This window comes from Corticium candelabrum, chromosome 13 (genome assembly GCF_963422355.1).
Source record: "Corticium candelabrum chromosome 13, ooCorCand1.1, whole genome shotgun sequence".
NCBI lineage: Eukaryota > Metazoa > Porifera > Homoscleromorpha > Homosclerophorida > Plakinidae > Corticium > Corticium candelabrum.
The window spans coordinates 1,372,669-1,396,713 of record NC_085097.1 but is presented as its reverse complement, the minus strand read 5'-3'; the positions used below and the strand labels follow the sequence as shown (position 1 = coordinate 1,396,713).

The window sequence follows — 24,045 nt, the reverse complement described above, 5'->3', positions numbered from 1 at the left end:
ATTCAAAGTTCAATAACACGACCTTAAAATTTGCTTCAAAATGTTTCAACATTAGAAAGCCTCGACTTTTAGAAGTCGAGTGTAACACACAACTGCAGATTACAGATCTACAATCTCATCACTATAATGACCAACTATTCTCTACGTCAAATGCGCATCTGAACAAGACAAAATCAAAAAGATCACTCGACAACCTACGACTAGCAATTCAAACGTGTACCACATATCCACATCTAACAGTATCGTTTCTCCTTCGAAAACACACAGACTGGCTTCTTTCCTATTGGCAGTGGCCTGTCGTTCATGACCCACTCTACCACATCTGGATCAACCAGTGGTCGAGTCCCATCTAGATACTTCGTCTCAATGTGTGTGAGACGCAGGGCTCCACTCATGAGATCGTTGTCCAGCTGGGAAAGATACTGATTCATGAACAGACATCGAACTGACTTCAGTCGAATCTTAGCAGGCGGGAAGTCACGCTGATGCAACAATGTTGACTCATAGTACAAGTTGGCATCTTTAAAATAACCCTAAAAATATACTCAATATTAGTAATCAAATTAACAAAATTCTAAAACACAAAACTTCACATTCACAGTTCCAGAAACATTCAGGGTTCATATTCAACAAGTGAAATATAATAATGGGCAAACAAGGCTACACTATGAATGCTCTGCAAGTGATTGTGCACTTGATAAGTATCATACATATAGTTCTATCTCTCTACATACCATGACTGCCAATACATTCGCCATTGCAAAATGATTGATGATAACTTCGGGTGCAATCTAGAATATCAAAGACAGTCACACCATCAAGAAATTGACAAAATTTGATTGTGATGCACTAACCTCATTGGCTCGTTGCAGTACTGCCACTGCATCATCAAAAAATCCAGTCCTCAAAAACACACTGGCTAAAGCAGACAAGGCGATGTCCTAGAAACCAGCAACCAGCTGAGCTACCACCTCATAAGCAGTTATATGCCACGTAAAATGCTTCATTAAGTAAAAATTCATCAACATCACTACAAACATTGGACTGATTGATTAGAACTGTCATATCTTTTGACCTACCAAGGACTGACTTGTTGATATCTATCTAACTGTTACTGCTGGGTACTTGCTCCAAACTATTCATGGGTGCCCATTTGGCACTACGACACTGCATGCAGTGCCAAGCCAAAATTTTGTAGCCAGAGCAACACCAAGACAAGTAAGGCCTTAGTACTGCTCTAGCACACCCATTGTAGTAAATAGCTTTGTCCCCAGACTTATGTGAGCTTGAAAGTGTCATACGGAACCACACACTGCCAAGCTCACGTGAGTCTGGAGACGAGGCTAGCAGTAGATGGGTAAATTTTCAATATGTCAATTGATTCTTATGGCCAAGCAGATAAAAGTAGGTCTGGTTTTAAGACACAGACAGCAGCTGTGACTGCGTGACACATGTTATTGTTTTAGTACTTGAACCGACTTATCAGTAATCGTGGGAGTGTCCCCTCAAGTGCAGTGCCAAGTACATATACAAACTTGGTGCTGCCAATGCAGCACCAACTATTTCAAACTTTGGCACCCCTGATTATTGTTCTCCATCATTCAGCCATTACTTCACCTTTTTGTTGTAAAAATCAGTAGCATTTATTGGACACTTGCTCACCTTATATTGTGTTGGTGAGAAATATAATGCGGCTCTCAGACACTGCACAGCCCTTGTAGCGTTACCATTCACTCGCCAGTACAGAGCAGCAAGATTCAACACAACCCAGGAAGACGAGTTCTGAGACATCATCAAAAATAACTCCAAAACTGTATAGCACCAACATGTTGGAACAGCTACCTTATTTAGAGCCAGTGACAAGCGAACAGCTATCTCCTCCATTGTCACATTTTGTGATCCACTGATGCTCTTCAGTATCTATAAGAAAAGTCATCAATTTGTTATCAATACTCAGATGAATAGAAAGTCTGTTATATAAACTGTTGTCAATTTAGCTGATGTATCTAGCATTGCTTCTCTACGTCTTTATGGCCATCAGTGTGTTTACTGTGAACGTCAACATTCAACTAGATCACATACACTACATGCACATCATTATATGTTGAAGCTCAGATATAAACAACTGTGTCACTAAGGCCACATTTCCACTAGCTCTTAAACCGATTTAACGAGTGGTTTAAGCTAAGCTGGTTTAACGATTGACCTGTTTCCACCTGCACTAAACCAGTTATATTCTAAAACTAAGGGCGCATCTCCACTAGGGCTTAAACATGCTGAAAGCCTGTTTAAGTCTGAACATGTTTAAGAGCCTGTTTAACAGTAAAGATAAACAGCTTTTGCTAAACGTTTCAGAGGTAGTTTAATAAAGCGATTTAGGTATAACGGTCATGTGATAGTAACTCGCGTTCCACAACAATTTATGTTAGTTCTTTCACGCTGTTCTGTTTTCTTTCTTTGGAGACTATTGGAAGGAAACAGAATTAGGCAATGTTAAAGACGGCGTAGACTATTGCAGAGTGTTGGGAGAGAGAACGATTTCGGCGAAGGCAGACTTGTGTCTCTGATTGTTTTCAAGACGACCAGAAGATAATCTCCGACTGTCTGGTGCACCAGAAACAAATTCGTGCGGCACAACAAAGTCCCGGATAATCATTTTAATAGCCGGAATAACATGGACAAGTGGAGACGCTGTAGCTAAACATTTAAACACGTTTAACATTAAACATGTTTTGTAGTAAGTTTAGCAAGTAGTTTAGGTGTAACTGTCATGTGATAATAGCATGCATGCTTAAAGACAGTAACTGACGCCACTGTTTTGATTTTTTCTACTATAATTTTGCTAGTATGGGATTGCCCAGAAAGACAGAAATGTCATCAAATAACTAGAGAGAAATCAGCAACTAGTGCATGTACCTAAATGATGAATTTTGAGTTTCAGTGACAACTACTGTTGCCAGGGCTTGCTGACAGAATAGTCCAATGTATCACAGAAACTGTTGTTCCAGGAATACTGCTGCATTGCAAACAAATTTACAACAGACATATCCCGGATGGGCAAATCTCTAGTAAAAACAGTCGCCTTCTAAAACTAGTTTAGTTTATAAACTTGTTTCAGCTAAACTAAACACAAAGCTAGTGGAAACACAGCCTAAGAGTATGCATTCAAGTAGCATCAATCACGTAGATTGGTCATTCACATGCGTCAGTGTCTGAGCCACAAAGTGCCGATATAGTGTCTTTTTGGATACGTTGGTCATCTTTGCTAACTTGTATAGTGAAAAACCAATGTGGCCACCTAAACCAAGTGCCAAAGTGCACAGCAACTCCAAATAAAATTGAACCCTGATGTACATCATCCCACAGTACCACTCAACTGCCATACGTAATGCAGCATGGAAGCACAATTTCGTGTCCCATTCATCTCTACTTAGTAGTACTAAAGTAATCGGTGCCACAAAAAACTGCTATTGATTGTCAATTAAAACAAGCAAAGGCGTACATCAATAATTCCAATCATCAAGCCCTGTGACTATAGACACTGACCATGTTCACACTACCAGTTATAGCATAGTTATAGCATAATTATCAAACTAAGCTTGCGACCTTGGTTAGAGCGTAGTTACAGCAGTTACACATGCATAGTAGGCCTTTAGTCTCTCGTAACGAGGAAGGGTCTGGCTAGGCAAAACTTCTAGAAGATGTCTAAAAAAGGTAGTCATAACTCCCGTAAGTCTGCTGTTGAAACGATACGTTTTTTATCAGACATACTAATGCGTAACAAACTTCAGTTTGTGGGCAACACTAGTGTGAACAAACGCCTAGGTAACCAGACCGTAGGTACTAAACTATAATAACTATAGTTGCATAACTAAGCTATAACTAGCAGTGTGAACACGGTCACTTTTTTTATAGAGATTTCAAAGTATCAAAACTAACAAATAAATCGTGTATCAAAAATGTAGTAGCAGAAAAGTGGCTGAAGTTGAATCAAATCTGGATAGAACACCTTCAAAAGGAGGAAAACGCTGTGCACTACGGTATGGTGACTAAGCCTCAATTTTTCAAAATTATTAGTATCTAGCATTGATAAATTGTATTTCGGTTACACTGTGTCTTTGAAAGAATGAAACAATGTGTCTTTGTGTTTGTCTGTCAGACAACTAACACCAGCAAATGTTTATCACACATTTCATCCATTACCGTACACATCGTCTGACTGATTGTTCATCCATCTACTATTAAAGAGACATTTCAGAGATTTGTGTTAACGCAACGTTTCAGAGACGCGCGCTAACGTACATTAGCAGCAAAAAGCAATGGCTGCATGCGCTGATGGAAGTGACAAGAACTGCAACGTGAAGTTATAGTTGAGTCCAGATGTTACGACAGGGCCCCTTTCGGTGTGTGGTAAAAACAGCTGTTCATACGTGGTCTGTCGCACATGAACACAACTAAAAGGATCAAGAGGCGAGCAGTATTGGCATCCGGATCTGTTTCGGCGTCCACCGCGCTTCACCGACTGCTGTTGATGTCACGTGATGGCGAGAAAACCCTCTTCAGCGTCACATTAGAAAAGCGTTGCCCGCTTGATAAGTATGAGTAAGTTGTGCATAAGTGTTTCAGCTACTCAACCAAACAGCACGCTTTGCAAACTGCGATCCACGCTAGATATTCGAGAAGTTGGAGCCCCGATCGAAAAAGTTACAAACGCATCCAATAGAATTTATCATTTAATCAGTAAAAGCGTACATAAGCATATCTCGTTCTGCAAATGCGTCAAATGTCTCAATTTGATTGTTGGTAACCAACAATCAAAGGTGTATGCTGGGCGCAATTTACTAGCGTATGTGGCCGAAATGTTCCTTTAATCTAGTCATAAAGTGTCACTGTTTCAGTATGTGACAACAGCAATCGTAATCCTCTATTCTGAACGACACCTCCACTCACCTCTGATAGTCCAACTTCCGCCGAGTAATTAAAAGTATGAAGCACTTGCCTGTACTGCATTGCCTGAAATGGAGCAACCTCGCAGTGAAACAGTAATTAATCACACGAGACAACCATAACATTAACCGATAGGTGGTCCATTGTGAATGGATTATTTGGGATTTCAACCGAGCACATTGGCAGCTCCCAAGCCCGTGTCATATCAAACAGTTGACCAAAGTCCAGAAACAGTCTCAAACTAACACATACAACAAGAATAAACTCTCATCAAGTACAATAAAATTCTGTTTCTAAATTGGTCTATCATGTTGTCCATTTGTTAGAAAGACATAGCCAAACCAATATTTGTATTAAACAACACTAACTAACTTCACACACTTCAAAAAGATCTGCCATTGCATAAGTACAGATTATCATCCACATTCCAGAGCAACATCAAATGTATTGCCCAAGCCATAGGCGAGTGGAATAAATTGCAAGAGGGATAGAAACATGATACTGCTTTGAAAGGAGGGTGATAAATGACTTAGTTACCAGCATATGACCCCTACCCAATGGGCGTTCGAGTAGACTGTCATGTAGTGAGTGTTCCCAGTTAGTGACAGCTCCAATTATTTACCGGTTGTCAAAGATGGCTTACTTTTGTCCGCTGCATTTGACTGATTGGGATAATATTTCTCCTTTCCCATTGGACTTGATAGCTTGTTTTTGAAGTTGTTGCAGTTTGCATAAGATGCCCTGCTTGTTTGGAGAGGTGTTGAGGTTTCAATATCAAGATCAGTCCCAATGCAACCATGCAATAACTGTGGGAGTGAGCAATAACTAAACTATGTGGGCAATGGATCGAATACTGACATTAGTGCATGTCTACGAGAGCGCTCATTGGGTAGAGACCATGTACCGTTAACTAAGACCACATTAATCAAGCCGATATAAATCTGAGAAATGCAACAGCATGATCACCAAAATGAGGTAAACATAAGGTACAGTGCACTTGTTTGCACTAAATATTTTCAAAAAATAACAAATGATAACTAGATTACTTCAAGAAGTGATACCAAAAGCATTAGTGAAGGTTACATCTGCTTGTACACTGTTTAAGCCATCTAACCCAACTAGTAACACATGTCAACAATGTAGTACAAAACATCCTTGTGAATAGAACTTTGTTTCTGTATAGCTTTCACAAACTCCGTTATTATCCACCTCAGATTCATACTTTATGTCACCCACATATCACCACTGTTTAGCAGATATTCGCTCACACATTACACTATTCAAAGAACAGAGAAAGCCACAAATTACTGTTAGATCTGTCTATGTCAACAGCTCATTACATCTGATCACGATGAGTTACTATCTGCAGTATCCTAGTAACTAATATCTTACTAACTATAGATATTAATGACTGGTATTTTAGCAGTCATTGCAAGTATTCACAAGGATTTGCGAATTGTGTCAATCATCTACTTTGTCTGCTGTCTTCTCTTCTATTGGGCATTCTCTGTGTCTCCTCTCTACAGTATCTAGATGTAACTGCAAACTTACATCCCAAAGTGTTGTACTTAATTAAATACGCGAAAACACACTTGATCTGTCTAGAAGCACTAATACCATTCATGCAGTATCACAATACTTACTTGAACCCTTTGATCTCAGGAGACACCCATGTACTGATCAGTGTCCACACATTCACAAGATTTGAGTTACCACATTCTGCCAGAGATGGCCAAAGCATATGATCTGGCACTTTACCATAATGGGGATGTCTCCGTCTCGCTTCTGCATCCTCATCTTTCCACGTGCCATCCTCATTCAAAGGTATGGGTGAATAGTCACAGGCAGCCCAACGAACTATATGGATTGGACGTTCATCGTTCCAAATATCTGAAGGATTAATAAATGGCGGTTTAGCAGAAACCAAGAGATTGGGTGAATACTGCTTAGGTGTGTCTGTTGAGACAGATGACTGTGGAACATCAAATCTAAACACAAGAAGACTTTCTGGGTTTATTACAATGCTGTTCTCATCAGCAGCAGGTAAACTCTTTGATCTATTCCCTGCGGCAAGTTCTTCACGCTCCCAACGCTTCAAGTACGGTTTCATAGCAGGATTGTCTTTATATTGATATTCAGGTAGTTCAAACGGTGCCATGGTTGTATCTTCTGTTGTTGCAGCTCCAAAGCGTTTTGTGATGGGAGACACAGTTGGTTTGCAGTTATTTGAAGTGCATTTTATTTCTGGCCTTCCTGTTGGCTCTTTTCCCTCCGCAGTTTGCTGTCGAATAAGAGCCTCTTGGAGTTCTCCGTGAATACCCTTCTCGTCATCTGGAAAGAGACGCGAACAGATGGTGGCATTGTGTAAGCGCTTTGCTAGATTAAAGTTGGGTTGAAGTTCAAGAGCAAATCCAGCATGTGCTTCTGCCTCACGCCGAAGGCCTTTAGCTGCATAAATGGTAGCCATATTGAGATGACTCAAAGGCTAAATAAACAAAACGACACACAAATAGATAAGAATAATTATAATCTAGACTTGTGATAAACAAAATTAAGAATGTAGATAGCATTATTTATATATACATTGACTTCTACTCCCACCTAAAATAAAATTTCAAAACTGGTACATATAGGAGTTATGGAGTAGCCAGTTTGCCTTTCAAGATATAAGCCAAGCATCCAATGTGTCAGACTTCAGCTTGTTTTAAAAAGACATTGTAAATTCACCAATGCCATGTTTTCTATGATATCAACCATTCCTGATAAGCACGTAAGTATCATCTACAACTTTCCAATGTCACTCTCATTTGAATGTAGAATAAATAAGCTACAGCCCAACAAAAGCTAAGTTACCAGAACATAACAAGCACAACTGTACCTTACTGGTTACAGCTACTGTCAACCTACATTTTACAACAACAGCTTTCTCTGTCACGCCAATCCCAAATCATAGAGCCTCTTCCATTAAGATTTAAGGACAGTGAAGAAAAACCACAGATAGTAGTTTCAATAACTCTCACCAAACTCTGAATATAGTTGTCCCTTGATCATACAAAAGCTTTTTTACACCTACCTCCAGTTGGCAATAATGACAATCAAAGTCAGTTGTTAACCTGACACAATACTTTCTACTATAATAGCTACTAAATACCTTAATTTACTTCTAAAACATAAAAGGATAACCCTCACTCACTCATCTAAATCCTACAACATCTAAGTAAATTACAGATTCGGGATAGCAAGCTAATACCTGGCAATTTCACAGATCCTGTACAACATGAGAATAGACAGTAACACTAAATTAATCAATTAACATCCACATGTGCAGCTAAGAAAATAAATGGCACTATTTTAACCTACAGTATCTAGCTTTCACTGACACTTCTTAGAAATACTTTGGAACTCACTGGTATTTATTAATAAGGTATTCACTTCTGTATTGGTGTAACAGTTATTTCTTTACTCACATCATTATAAACAAGAATCACTATTTCGTGTGACATCACCACAATGAATATTGCTAATGTGAACAACATATAATTTACGTTTCCAGACCATTCCGAGCAAAATGATGCAGTACGGATATCACTACCAATATCCCAACTGTAGTTAGTACTAACCTACTCTAAACAACAAAGCACCATCATCTGTCCATCAATGTTTCATCGTTTCGGCAAGAGTACACTATATGTAAGTTTCTCCAACAACAACTGCAATAAACTTGTCTGTGGCTATTCAATTACTTTGCTGTTTATTTGCATAGCTAGAAATGGCATGACCACTCTTAATTATGTTAAAGATACGGTAACACTTTGAACACAAATATCTATTTTACTAACAAAATAGGAACATGATTGATCACTTGCCTCTAAAGGGTGCTGTTCTAGTGCCGTTCTCATAACAACTGCAGCATCAGAAACATGACCGAAGCGTCTTAGAATGTTGGAAAGCTGAATGAGAGCAACATCGCGTGCATGAGGTGGACTGAAATGAAGTGCTCGACGCAAGCATTCAACAGCATGGTAAGGGTTGCCAATGACACGAAAGTAGAGCGCTGCAATATTGAACAACACCCATTTGTCCTTTTCCCTCTCATGCTATAAAGGTATCCAAAGGACATAATTATAAAACATTATAGCCAAGCACTAGCTATACAAAAGTATATGCAAATTAATTATGGTACATTCACACATAAGCATAAGTGGCCTTTATATAATACTCCCCTTTAGTCAAGTTTCTTTCAATCATCGGTGTATTCACATAACCCTCAGGTCTCCTTGTTTTCTCCGTAAGACAAAGCACATCTCAATGCGCCTGTATCATGCCTTAGCTGAAGTCAGTTTCCTATGGTTTCATGCATGTAGTGTATTTAGTATTCAGATACATGTAGCCACTTCCAGCATCGATGTGTGAAAACACTACACAGAACAGAACTGATGTCTCTAGTTTCCTGAGTTGTTCAAGTAGACACAAGTAACTCTCCCTAGTGTAAACATGTCATTACTGCTTGTTCATGCATTCTACTTTTTACTTTTTTTTCTCTGCTCACTTAGCAACAAATATCAACCTTATTGTCTCATTTCACTATAATCCTCTTTGGGACTCATCAGAATTAACTGTCAATAAGTTCACCTCTTCTGCTTGCTTGAAACTAGTGAGAACACGCTGGCCTACCTCTTCAATAGGTGCGTCAGGATCCAACATCCCCACTAGCAACTACAAACGAAATAATCAACAGCAGTAATTTAGATGTAAACATCGTTGCAACAGCTTGACACACAACATGGCTGACCGAACGAATTTGTGGCTCAGGCAAGAACTCAAATTTGTCTCGATACTGAACTCCAACCAGATGATCAAACGCATACATGCTGAAAGGCAAATCAGCAAAGTCGTGACAAACAGGCACAGACCATGGTGTGTGATGCATGATGCCACCACTCAAACCGTCAGTCAACAAATGAGACACGCTGAAAGAAATCCACAATATCAGTGCAACCGAAGTGTCTATCAGAACAAGCTTACTTTGCTCCTCTGGCTTCAGGTCCCAGATATGTGCTTGGATAATCATCAAACGTTGTCAGATGTCCAAAATATTCTAGACAATCACCAAGTTTCGTTGGAACAGGAAAATATGAATGTTTTAGATGATCATAAAGTGGAACAAGTGTATCTCGATCAAACTGCCTTGTTTTTGGCCTCTTTGTGTCTGTTGAAATTCTCTCAATCCGATCTTGTACATGAAACCTTCTGTTTCTTGCCATTTCCTTCGATTCATTCATGTGCCGTTGTGAAGAGTATGGTGTAGGCAATTGTGGATGAGCACTATAGTCAGGCTCTTCCACCAACCTTAGTTCATCCATTGATCGTCGTCTTGGCATTCTATATCTCCGGTTTTCAATAGCACTGATGTATGTCATTGAATAAACCTGACGATCAGAGCCAAGTTTCATTCCATAGTCAGACTGCCGTTCAGCTGCATTGTCGATGTCATACCGCCGTTGTTCAATACGAATTCGCATGTTGTGCTCTGCCTCTTCATTCTCTGCGGGCTGTACACACTGAAGACCACGACCAGCTTTGCAAAAATGATTCATCCCAGGATTCAGTGTTAGACGTGGTGGATACCTGTTTTCATACACTGTTCCATCCTCAGTAATTGCTTGTTTTGATGTACGTTCTATAACCCGTTTTCCATCAATCATATCCACTTCCTGCTCTTTCTCAAACCCTTCCTCTATCACTTCAACATTGCCCCCCTTCTTGATCAAAGTCTTAAATATCTCCATCTCCTTCTCATTCTGAAAAAGGCGATATTGAACAGGAGGAACTCTTGGTTTTCCAACATTTCCAAACTCATCTTGTGGTGGTGGTGCAGAATGCAGTAAAGGCAATGGCAAATCATCAATTTCTGTGTCTTCAAACTCGGTCATGTCTGCATCTTCATCAGGAAACTTCCCGGCAGCATTTGCAACTTCGATGCGAATTGACTTCGGTGCATTGGCATCGGTTTCATTCAGCTTGACTAAACGCAGTCGAATGCGAGGCTTAGCTTTACTAAATTCCATCCCATTTTCAGTCTTGTCTGTGCTTCCCTTCAAATTCACATTCGTCTCAGTTTGAGTCTGCTCACTGCCCTTGTCTTTCAATTGTTCGCCTTTCATATCACAATCCTCAACAAATGCCTTATCAGCATGCTCTTCTTTGTCAAGACTGGCTTTTTCAACAGAATCCTTATTTGCCACTTCGGGTTTTGAGCTTTTAAAATCAAAGAGACGCTCAAGGATATCAGCAGGAACATCAACTTGACATGATGGGCAATCTAGAGTGAGTACCAGACGAGGTCCCTTATGCTTATGTTCATCTGAATCTTTCCTGGCTTCAATCTCATCTGAATCTTTCTTGGCTTCAGTCTCATCTGTTTTAGTCTCATCTGAATCTTTCTTGGCTTCAGTCTCATCCGCTTTAGTCTCATCTGAGTCTTTCTTGGCTTCGGTGTCATCTGAATCTTTCTTAGTTTCAATCTCATCTAAATCTTTCTTGACTTCAATTTCATCTGACTCTTCCTTGGCTTCAATCTTTGGCTGTGCATTAGCATGAGACTGCTCCGTAATCATTTTCTTGTAAGCCTTCATAGCAGGCCCATCACGATCTGACCCTGCAAATGAATGTTTGCAAACTGGAACTACTTTGTCTTCATTGCAACCATGAGGTGAAGGATCAGGAAATGTCTGGTCGGTGATTTTGTCTATTTCTGTGGGCTTTGCCTTCTTCTTGTTTTTCTTCTTCTTCTTTGGCTTTTCAGATAAATTTACAACTTTCTCCACAGCTGCTGACTCTGCTTTGTCTTCTGAATTGATCATGGAGTCTTTCTCTAAGTCACCTGTCTCCACAGCCTCACCACTAGATTCCACAACAAACGCTTCAATCTTTGAATCAGCTGTACCAGTTTCTACTTCAAAACCATTGACTTCTACGTCACTGCTGCTTTGCTTCTTTTGCACCTTCACGAGAATTGTTTCTGCTATGTTTTCAGTATAAGGTTGAACCACCACGTCTCTAGGATAAAATTCATCTGACTGACTTGGACTCTCATACAAATTTGTTACATTGTCACTGGCAGCTACTTGATAGGTCATTGCAAATGGATTGCTGTCAAAAGTATTGAAATCTGCATAATAATTAGATTGTTCCTCTTGTTCTTCATCTGATGCCATCATTCTCAGAAGTGACTCGTGTCGTGTGTTGAATGCCTAAAAGTAAAATCAGTCATCAAGTTGATCTAAATCCCTGTACTGTATAACCAATATAACCATAATACTTTGAAACTGTCATTGATTGAAATATATTCAATACTAAAACAACAATACCATAAATAAAGCATATTAAGAGGGGCATGTCTCCACTTGCTCAAACCTAAACTTGTTTTTAGAGGGTCACAATCACATTCATCAGACGTGTACAATTGAGCCCATCTCAGCTTTTGCTTAGAAGCTATTACATGTAACATATGTTCAAGTGTTCTGGCAAGCAAATCAATTTCGATTGCCAGTAACACCTTCCTAGTGCTGTTCATCGATACACATTTGTGTAAAAGTATAAATAGACAAAACTACTGCAAAACTGGCTATTTAGGTGTCAATTAATGAGCACGACAGCAGTGTAAGCTTTAAACAATGCAACTTTTGTGGGTGCTCACTGTGAACGGAGTGCACTAGAAGACATGAGTAGAGCAGACACTACATAATGCAATGAGACGTGTGCTTTCTTCGTCACGGGCGTAGCATGAAAAACTTCAATCTAGCTCAAATTGCAAAAGTGCTTGTCAAATTTTACCAAACTGCAGTGTAGTAGCCTCAGTTTTGCAGAATTAATATTTAAACAAAAAATTCCGAGAACTATATCTAAAAGCCTAGCTACTAGGCACGATCTAACACAACTTCAGTCAGCCTTGCCTTCATTGCGAATTAAAGCATTGTCGCAGTTACAGTGTTTGAAAAATTGCACCCTTAGCAAAGCGATACAATGTTCATGCGCTAGCGTGAGTGTGCCCCTGTAAAAAGAAAGTCCAACAAACATAAACTTAACTTGTATGAGTAGATCTTACAAAGACAATTTGATCGGTATAAGTTTCCGTCATCTTCACTTTGTAAACAAGAACGAGCAATGCCTCTGTGATGTGCAACACCTATGCACTCGCTCTCCTCTTCCTGGTCGATTAAGCTCCGCCCACTGCAAACAAACCATGTGTTTATGGATGACTGCTACGAGTATATCGAGAATGTCCAATTCGAAGATATTATGAAGATCTGCCTTCTTGCCGTCAGTGGTTCTTCTCTAATTAAAATGGTGTCAGTAGAGCTGTTCCCCGTTAGACTTTCTAGCAGAATTCCTCATTACCAAGCTTACCTAAAGCACGCATTTTTGCTTCAGTAATTGTTTATTTTATTTTATTTTAATATCTGAAGACAAAAGTTCAGTGCACCATCTAGCATGTGCTACAGAGGAAGTTCCTATTTTCACATCCAGTCTGCTCACTTTCTTTAACTGATTGGTAGAAGGTTACAATCTTGAACATGAAAATAAGATCGTCCTGTTGTACATGCCAGACGACACGCTGAAATTTTCTCTACGTATATTAATTAAAAGAACAAGGATAAACAAATACTCAATCAAAAGCGCGATTTCTAATTGTGCCGTAGTAATGAGAAATTCTGCTAGAAGGTCTGATGAAAAACTGCTCTAGCAAGAAAATTTTACTTTAGAGAGGAACCCGTGATGGCAAGAAAGCAGATCTTCATAATACCTTCGCATTCACATTCGACATTCTCGATATATCCGTAGCAGTCGTCCCTAAACGCATTGATTCCCTCGCATTGGGCATTCCACATCACAGAAACATAGCTTGTTCTCGTTTACGAAAGCAATAGTCTATGATCTAAACCTGAAAGCCCTCTAAAACGTGATAATCATTGCACCCCTCGTCCGACTTTAATTCTTTGCTCTTAAAACATTAGTAGACTCATATTGAAGAGAAATACAAATGTTGGCCTTTACAATTTTTGTCCCAAGTTAGAGAGTTTGAAGACTTTTTCAATTACGCACTTAAGATCCATACTACAAGGCCGTGTTGCGCAGTAGTAGCGATTCTTTTCACTGTTCATCGCGTGATAGACAGTTGTTTGTGTAATGAAATGTAATATCTATATAGTAAGTTCCATTAGAAGCGTGACGTGACGTCATCCTGATGCAGGAAATTACTAGACTTGTAAGTTCCAACTCGTAAGGATCCTCACTCCGAGGTCATGTTGCGTGGTGGTAGCAATTCTTTCCATTTTCATTGTGTAATAGACAGTTGTTCGTGTAACAAAATGTAACATATAATTAGTAAGTCCGATTAGGAACGTGAAGCGACGTCAACCAGATATATGAAATCACTACTCCACTAAACGGACCTTCCACAACACTGACGCAATGAAAACGCTTAGAGATTACTTACAGTAGAAGTACGTGGGAACGTCAGATGCAAGCACAGAACACAAATTAAAACTGATGTAATGGAAGACTGGCTGTACATAGTATATTAAAAATGCATGCACTCAGCAAATAAAAATGAGGTCATTTACGTAACTAGACAGACAGGAAGAGTACAGCTGTAGTGTCAGATGTATAGTGATGGAAGTGCACTCAGTATTCTAGGTTATATTAGAACTGATGTCACTAGAAGTATAGTTCCAAAATGCTATTATAGTACGGATACACATAGTGTTATAAGTCACAAGTTTGCATCATAGTAGTCGGTTACCGTTTGTGAATTGGAGTCTACACAAGAAGAAGCAGACACTCAATTGCCACTTCATGCAAGGCATGCCACAAACACGGTCCATGCCAGTGTCCTGATTTCTTTACCCAACATAGATGTCGCCATTACAAGGTGAACTCTTGCCCCACAATTTCCTTACAATAATATTTCAAACAGGAACAAAACAGGGAGTCCATTTTATCGATTTGTTCGCAATGTCTCGCATTGTAGGCCCAGTTCTCTAAGCTCTCGTTGGTTTGTATGCATTTACTGATGTGATTCCACCAGTTCATTTGCAGGCCGCAGTAAAATGCCCGGATTTAAGGAAGACATGCTTCGGCTATGGTAGATGGCAACTGAATGTTCACTAGGTCAGGACAAACATATGAAAATTGATGAAAACCTTTTTGACGTATAGGAAAAGTTTGTGCTTTGTAAAGAAAACCTAAGTTGGGTGACGTTTAATTAATAACAGCGTTCGATATCAAATGTTCTGCGCAAACAGCCGTATCAATCAGTTGCCTCCATGTTGTGATTCTCTAACCAAGCATCAGTCTGAAACCGTTGTCTCAAAATTCTGACTCCTGTCAATCATTGATGGAAATTCGTTTCTCAAGATCCGACATCATCAGCTATGCAATGGTCAGATCAGTTGCCGGCTCTAGAAGCGCTAATCGCATTCATTTCTTGCAGCAGTAACTGCACTCTGGGCGCTGCTTCTGTTAAGGCAATGGAAGTTTCCAGTGCACTGACACTTCTATGCACTCCCAAGAGCTATAGATTGTAACAAACAGGCAGACTATAAAATATGCAATACCGCGATGTCGTGTAAAGCAGCGATAAATCTTGATGAAATTTTCTTTTAGTGTTAGGCATTCTAAAGTTAATGAAATGCAGCTCTTCTTAGTACATTAGTAAAACTATAACGTCAATTAGAACGATACTACTCTACTGATCACAACAGTTACTCGTATCAAGTCCCTAGACTATTAAAGTGTTGTGTTTCAGATGATTTCTACTGCACACATAACAAATCAAGTACAGTAGAATACCTAGAGATGTTGTAATGTACGGTTTTCAATACAAGAAGTGGTTAAATTACACAGAAAAGGCGTATGGTGTGTGGTTATCATGGCAATGAGCTCATCGCTTGTTTCTCCTATTTAGGACACTTTCATCGAAGGGCAACATTTGGATTTGCAATAAGCACCTTTTAGTTAGTACAAACCACTGAAAGATAAAAGTCTGACGAGGGGTACAACATGTCACAATTCTGGAGTTGGATCATAGACTACAAAGATAACGAACAGAGTAACTAATAGCAATCGATTTGTCTTCGTAAGATTTACTAATACAATTTAAGTTCATTTTTGTTGGACTTCCCCTTTAACAAAAAAACCTGTTTAGAACTGAATGCGTGCAGGATGGCTGGTATTGAAGAGGATGAGACAAAAGAGTAGTATCGTGTCGCTACTAGAACTAACATGTTTAGATAAACTACCTCTGGACCAGGTTTAGGAAAGCTCTTTAAGTCCAAAATGTTTAATGCTAGTGGAGACATACCTAAACAGCTTTGAAACATGTTTAGCCGCGAGTGGAAACACGGCCATAGTCAAGAGAGTACCCACAAAAATTTTATGTTCCACAGCAGTGAACCATTATACTGTGAGCAATGTAAATGAAATACAACAAGCCTGTTTATACTTGGTTCACCATGCCACTAATGTTCTTGCTATTCAAACATATAGAAGGACACCAAGAGCACATCAGGTTACGCACATAAGTGTGTGCAAAGAAAGTTTTAACATTTTAAAGAGTAAATGTGTCAAAACTATCACAGTCAATAAACATCTTTAGCATCAGATCTGACAGGTATGACATTTCTCCAAATATTTGTCCTAATTATGACACTCATCAAGCAAACACAAAGACAATGATGCAAACACACACACACACACACACACACACACACACACACACACACACACACACACACACACACCACACATGCACGCACGCACGCACGCACGCACGTGCACGCACGCACACACACACACACACACACACACACACACCAGTCCTGTACCCACTTTGCTTACTGTAAATACACTGTCTTCTGTTCTTCTGTTCATACAGCATGCAATACACACTCTAGCCCAACAATGTTTACAAAATGTAGCCACGCTTACTGGCACAATGTTGCTCCCTCCTAGTATGACAATGTACATGCTGTTAAAATAATGAAAACAGTTGGAAATACTAGAATGTTATCCAGACTCACTGTGGCAAGCACAAACAAAAACACACAAGTGTAAAATGAACTTCCAACTTTCAATTTTTCACAAGAATGTCAATTATGGTTCACAATAAACGTCAAAGAAAAGGCTGGATTCTACACTGCAATTACTGAAACAAAGACAATCAAATGTGCTAACATTCACATTGAGCTCCTTGCATACTTTCAGTGTCCCGTACATGACGTAACGCATGCAAGCTTCTGCCACAAAACAGAAAAAACGTCATCTCTTACTGCTTCTTCTTCTGTCTCGGAGACAAAGAAGAAAAGCACACAAAACGAGAATGTGGAGTAAAGAGATTCTTCAATGGAGACAATTGAATAATTGCTTAGGTCAACCGGAAAGAGTTTAATCCATCTCAACATCTTACGTTACGTTACAAAAATCAATATGGTACGTTATGACAACAAAATTTGCCAGTGTGAACGATCTTGCATAACATAACATCGCCCTACATTACAATACGTTACGTTACGTGCCTAATGTGAATCAGGCTTTACAGCTCACAATCATCAATGTCTTCATATTTACACATGTACAGAAGACAAGCAAGCAAGAAACAAAGAAACAAAACAAAACAAAAAAACGAAACAACCAGCAACATACACAATCACATTAAAAATTACTTTGTCAACAACAAAAGGCACAAAAACAAAGTACAATCGATAAAAACAATCGACATTGAAACATACAATCAAATTATCTAGCCACAGCTAATGGCCAAACCTCAAATTCATCCTTGTAAGCTTCAAGATCCTGCACAACTTTTTCCAACAAATTCTCCTGATCATCTAGTGACTGTTCCAGATCCTTTTGGCATCGAACTGCATGCAGCCGTGATCGGGCAGGTTCAAAGTCAGGCTCTAGTCGTACTGTGTGTGCATAGCATCTCTCAGCATTGTCATAGTCTCCAATAAGCTAGATTACACACCCAATTCAGACTTCAACACAATAACCAGGTACTGTTGTTACATACAGCATAAACATTTCCAAGAGTGTACTGAATAACATGAAAATGAGGAGAGATTTCCACAGCAGCTTCAAGGACTACAACAGCATCCTGATATTGTTTAGCACGTTGAAAGATATTGCCCAAATTGACAAAGCCAACATCTCTGTGTCTTCTAAAATGACAAGGTCTAGTCCTTAAACATACAGTAAACAACAAAAATTCAACCAAAAATCATTCAATATACTATTCTATCAACACCATGACAATAAAATGGATACACACGTACACAAATTGAAAACCTACCAATAACAAACACACAGCGCAAATGCAACATAAAACAACCACATAAAAAGCAGAAACAATAGACAACAGACAAAGACAAACAAAAAGTTAGCTAATACACAAAGCCACACGTGTTGTTCCAAAACTTGTATGATCAACTGAAATACATGAATATACACTCTCTTTCAGATTTCGTAAGTCTGCAATATCTCCACCCTTTGAGACTGCGATATTATCTTGGTATGGTTGGAACACCATGGCATTGCATTTTTGTTTATTAGGTTGTCTAAGCTCTGTCACGTTACTAACAATCTCAAATTTAGGTTTGGGTGCTTACTTCCTAAGAAAACTGGTAGATGAAAAAGGTGACAATCGCATTCTTTAATGGTACTTTTCACAGCTATTCAAACCTTTTCAGCTAGCTACCTAGCCTTTCCAATATGATTACGAGTCTATGTTGATACCTACATGCTTTACATGTCAAAGACAGCACACGTACCAAGAAACCTCGGCTGAATGACTGTGTTGCTGAAAATGAAAGAGACTTCAGTGATTCAGATGAAGAAATTTAAAGAGGACACGCTCTCACTACTCTTGCTTCGACATCATTGTGGGGAACCAGTGTTTTCATAAAGTTGCTTGTTGGACAGAGGCTGACATACAACCAGAAACGCCAAGGCATGCTGTTTTATTATATTAGAAGCATTCGATAATAGTATGCAATAATTTAATTAACCAAGACACCTGGAGTCAAAAACTGTGTAGATGTCTGAGACATTACATTACTTTAGGAGTTGTTCGGTGTGAAGTCACGTGTCTCTTAATTGATGAGTTTTTGGCCCTTAAATGGCCCTGTACATGTATTTTTTCAGCCATACAACAACATTTTGAGCTTGCACATACTTTCTGCATCCTAGCAAGTACATGTTATTAACATTGTCCATGCATTTCATATGCTGACATTTCATGCAATGTAATGTATTACATTCCAATCTTGTTGGTTGTTTATGTCAGAGGTGCTAAAATGTTACAAACAATGCGAACAACAAACCTCTACTGACTTCACATACCAACAATATTATACAAGATCACTACTTGCTGCAACAAAACCATTTGCACTACATCATTATTGTGAAAAGACAAAATTGACAGAGAAGTGATACAAAATGGTTACTCAGGGTTCTGACCAAAATGGTCAAAGGTGGTCGAGATCAACTATCAATCAATAAACACCGACCATCACTCCACATGTTCCGACCACCATTATATATTTAGCTAGTGTTTATTTGTTCCAAGTAGATGAGCATTGGAAGGTTAGCAGTTTGTTTAAAGGTGAGCACTTTGTTCACATGGTGACATGGCGGCAGACTGGCCCTGTTATATTATGATACAATCTATAATAGGATGGATCACTCAGGGCACTAAAGTGGTGTTTCCGGATGGTCAAGGTGTCCCGTGTCAAGATGTCTTTACTGAAGTATTTCTCCCGGAAACGTCATCAATTGGAGCCAGATGAGACTTCCAGCATCAGTGAAAGCGTTGAAAGTAGTGACGACGAGTCACAAGTAGCGGCGGAGACTACCAATGATGAAAGGAATGGAAAAAGCATGACAGGGCTGACGAAGCAGGGTGGGCCAGGTGGGCCATGGCCCACCATCGTTAAAAAATGGGACTTCCACCAACAGGCGTTTGGCAAAAACTTCCGGAAAATGGTATAGGTGATTAAATAAATTAGTTATTGTTCACCTCTACAGATGAGACAAACCAACCATAATTCGAAAGTTTACAGCGGGAAGTGTGGGATGGGCACAACGTGCCTCGCAAACCCAGTCACTCATCTTGATGCGCGCTTACTGTTTGCCGTAGAGAGACGCCACGAATCATTTGGTAGCACGCTTGATTGGAATATCCCGACTTACTTCCGTTACTGTACGTACGCAATATGTCACTGACTCTTGAACGGCTTCAAGCACTTCATCCTGAACAGCACTTCGCTTTCCCAAAGAGTAAGTTTGGAGAAAGGAAAAGATCTTGCCAGGCATGATGGTTTGTTGATTACCCTTTCCTCCACTACGCCGTGTCAAGAGACGCCATCTTTTGCCACATGTATGATTGCTGTACAAGAAAGAACGATCCTGGTTTCCAAATACCCTGATTCTGCATTTGTGAGTACCATTAACATCTAAATCGGAGTCTTGCCCTTAGCTGAAGTTACACAATACACATGCAGTTAATCAATTAGCTATCTGGCATATAATTCCAGCATGAGCAGTAGTGGATATATCCTTTTGCAGTTCTTGATACGTACCTCTCCAAGACTTCTACCATATATGGTGGGACAGCAGTAAGTACTAGCTAATTAATTATACAATTAGCTTCCTGTAGTTTGGTATCCGACCAATTAGTCTAACTATCATGCACATTTGCTGATTTGCAATACAGATTGAGACTGGTTTTCATAATTGGAAAAACGGTGTACAGAAAATCCGCAAACACATGGAGTCTGCTCACTATGTGGAAGCTCATTCTGTGCTGTATGTTCTCCCTGGTCAAACGGAAGAGATAGGTAGCCTTCTGGATATTGGTCATCTGGCAAAACAGCAAAGGAACAGACAGATTTTGCTGACCATATTGCAGAATGTAAGATTTCTAGCAAGGCAAGGCCTTCCATTGAGAGGGGATGGAAAAGAGGACAACAGTAACTTCATGCAAGTCCTCATGCTCAGGGCTGCAGACAACCCAGGCATTCATGAGTGGCTGAAGAGAAAGAATGAGACGTACACTTCAAAGGATATACAGAATGAGACGATCAAGTTAATGGCTCATTCATGTCTTCCGAGAGATATGCAATGAACTGCAGTCTGTTAAGTACTACACAAATGGCAGATGAGACCACTGATGCAAGCAACAAAGAGCAACTGGTTATTATCTTTCGTTACGTTGATCATGAACTAGAGGTTCATGAACAATTGGTTGGCCTTTACCAGCTTGAAAGAACAGATGCAAAGACAGTTGTAACTGTTCTCAAAGATGTTCTAACTGCACTGAATCTGGACATCCATAAACTCAGAGGCCAGTGCTATGATAGTGCCCGTACCATGTCAGCAGCAAAGTCAGGTGTGGCCAAGCAGATGCTAATGGAAGAGACTCTGGCATTTTATACACACTGCTATGGGCATGCGCTTAATCTGGCTGCCAGTGATACAATCAAGAATATTCAAATCCTGAAAAATGCACTGGATACAACATATGAAGTATGTAAGTTGATTAAATTTTCACCAAAACGTGATGCTGCTTTCCAGAAATTGAAGGCAGAAATCAGACCAGGCTCGCCAGGTATACAGGTCCTATGCCCTACGCATTGGACAGTTCGTGCGGATGCCCTAAGGAGTGTGCTAAACAACTACTCAGTACTCCTGGAGCTCTTGGCATATGTGCATATGAACAATCAAAAGACAGTGAAATCAGAGAACACGTTCAAGGCGTAGCTGTTCAAATGAGAACCTTTGAGTACTACTACGCATCCTCACTTGCAGAAATGGTTCTTCGGCATACAGATAATCTCAGTAAAACACTACAGCAAGAGAATATTTCAGCTGCAGAGGGACAGAAAACTGTTAAAGATGTGCTGAAAACTCTTGAGTCACTGCGAGAGGAGACCCATGCAAGCAGCTTTTGGAAGAGTGTAATTGCAAAAGCAGTAGGGCTAGAACTGTCAGAACCACGTCTACAACATAAGCAGATGCGTCCAACTCGACTTGAAGATGGTGAGGCACCACCTGAATTTTGTCACTCTCCAGAACAGTTCTACGGGGTCACTGCTTATAACCAAGCTATTGATCTGATTGTGACTTGCTTGGCTGATCGATTTGATCAACCAGGCTATAGAATGTATTCAAATTTAGAACAACTGTTGCTGAAGGAATGTAAGGGAAAGCATTGTGATGATGAATTTGCGTTTGTTTCTTAACACTATTCACATGATATAGATCACGCCAACCTCAAGACTCAGTTGCAGGTGCTGGCTACAAACTTCTCAGGAGTCAAAGACGCATCATTGGGCAGTGTCGTGAAGTACTTTGAGACTATGTCGAATGCAGGAAGAATTCTCTACTCAGTGGTTATTACCTTGGTCAAGTTGATATTGGTGATGCCTGCATCAAACGCCATAAGTGAGAGATCCTTCAGTGCTCTCAGAAGACTGAAGACGTACTTGAGGTGTACAATGAGCCAACGCCGCCTAAACAATCTGATGGTACAGTACTGCATGTACACAGTGACCAACTAGATAAGATGAACCTTTCAGAAATTGGAAATGAGTTTATTAGAGCTAATGACCAATGCAAGTCAATTTTTGGTCTTTTCAGTCTCTAACAGACGACAATTTTTTTGCGTGCAGTTCAATAAATGATTAAATATTCTCAGAGCATAATACTACTAGTAGTTAGACTACCCTCTAGTAATGCTGTCTTTAGCCAGGCTCCACCCTAGCTCTACGGCTTTAGTCAAAAGTTGTCAAGTGGGCGGAGCCTAGCCAACCAAGGCCTGGCCCACCCAACATGTGGAGGGCTCCGCCGGCCCTTCATGAGGATATTTAGGCTTAACTAGAGGATAGAGTATTAATTAGAAGGTAATTGTTTGTTTTGTTGTATTAGTGAATTTGTCTAGATCATGTACACCACACCCTGAAATAAACCACACCCATTAAAGCAGCAAATACCCCACCACCACTCCACAAATCCTGGGCAGAACACTGGAACTTACTAAAGTCCTGTCTACCAAACAAATATACAAACAACTTACTGTGGCGAAAAAGCCAAAGCTCGTCTCAAACACTCTATCGCTTCTCCTGCATTTCCTTTCATTCTCCAATAAAATGCAGCCAAATTCAACAAAACCCATGATGAACCATTCTATTACATACAAAGAACATTTTAAAGTATCAGTTCTACATGATGAATTAGCTTAAACTGAGAGCTCAAACAGGCAGACTGATGGACTACCTAGTTAATTTAATTGATCAACACATACACGCTGGACAGACTGACACAGCCAGTATACACAAAAGCTGACAGAAACAGACACAAGATAAAAACGAACGAACAGATGGATAAAGGCTAATAATGTAACCTTGTCTAAAGCTTTCGCAACTCGATGTCCGAAATTGGTTGGACTATCACTACCAGTCGGTATCACGCCACTCAAGCCTTCTTCAGGGATCTGAGACAACTGCCATCTATTCGACACACCCTCCAGATGATCATAGGAATGAATGCTGTACGTAAACGGCACAGAACTACAATTCGGTCGCCTAACGTCCCGACTCGACAAACGCCTCGTTCCAATATGATCAATCGTTCGAATACCCTTATTCTCAAGCAGCAGCACAGTACTAGTCTGCAGGTCAATCACAGACAGCGACTTTCCCGCCCCTTGACAGTGCGGCTTCTTGCTGACGAAAGACTCCTCGGTAAGCAGCTTGTTATCAGAATACAGAGTCCGACTGGTGTCGACGAGTTTCTTCCGTTTGAGCAAATTGCGCCGCATCACTTCCACTCGGTCGCCTTCAATGCCTTGGTGCATAAAAGCGACCAAGTCGTGAGGATGTTTAAGAGCGAAGAAAGACCCTTCCTGCAGAGAGAAAGACATACGTAGGACCGGAACTGACATGGGACAGCGTTCGAAGGACCTTGTGTTGAAGTCCCTCTTCGGTCACCATCCAGTGAGTGTGTGCAATGCCGGTCGACAGCAGGGCGCACAGAAAA

At 40.0% G+C, this 24,045-nt stretch overlaps 1 protein-coding gene across 1 annotated transcript; it reads right to left on the bottom strand.

Annotated features, from left to right (window-relative positions):
• Position 1: 1 nt before the first annotated feature.
• LOC134189324 (uncharacterized) lies at positions 2–24,045 on the bottom strand. The gene is made up of 17 exons (XM_062657555.1): positions 23,970–24,045; positions 23,411–23,911; positions 23,084–23,193; positions 18,023–18,170; positions 17,773–17,964; positions 9,973–12,200; positions 9,740–9,917; positions 9,580–9,663; positions 8,814–9,044; positions 6,591–7,432; positions 5,077–5,188; positions 4,951–5,013; positions 1,843–1,920; positions 1,663–1,782; positions 855–941; positions 735–791; positions 2–533 (listed from the first exon to the last, which is right to left on the bottom strand). Exons 1-17 carry the CDS (start codon positions 23,997–23,999, stop codon positions 234–236), a joined length of 5,361 nt encoding a protein of 1,786 aa, XP_062513539.1. The 5' UTR covers positions 24,000–24,045; the 3' UTR covers positions 2–233.

Excerpts from the sequence above, each read along its gene's own strand:
- LOC134189324 (XM_062657555.1), bottom strand. The coding sequence starts at position 23,999 with ATGGTGACCGAAGAGGGACTTCAACACAAG. Across the intron at positions 5,189-6,590 it reads CCTGAGATCAAAGGGTTCAA|TTTGAGACTGTTTCTGGACT; the intron begins GTAAGTATTGTG and ends TGTATGTGTTAG. Across the intron at positions 5,014-5,076 it reads TCACAATGGACCACCTATCG|GCAATGCAGTACAGGCAAGT; the intron begins GTTAATGTTATG and ends GCTCCATTTCAG.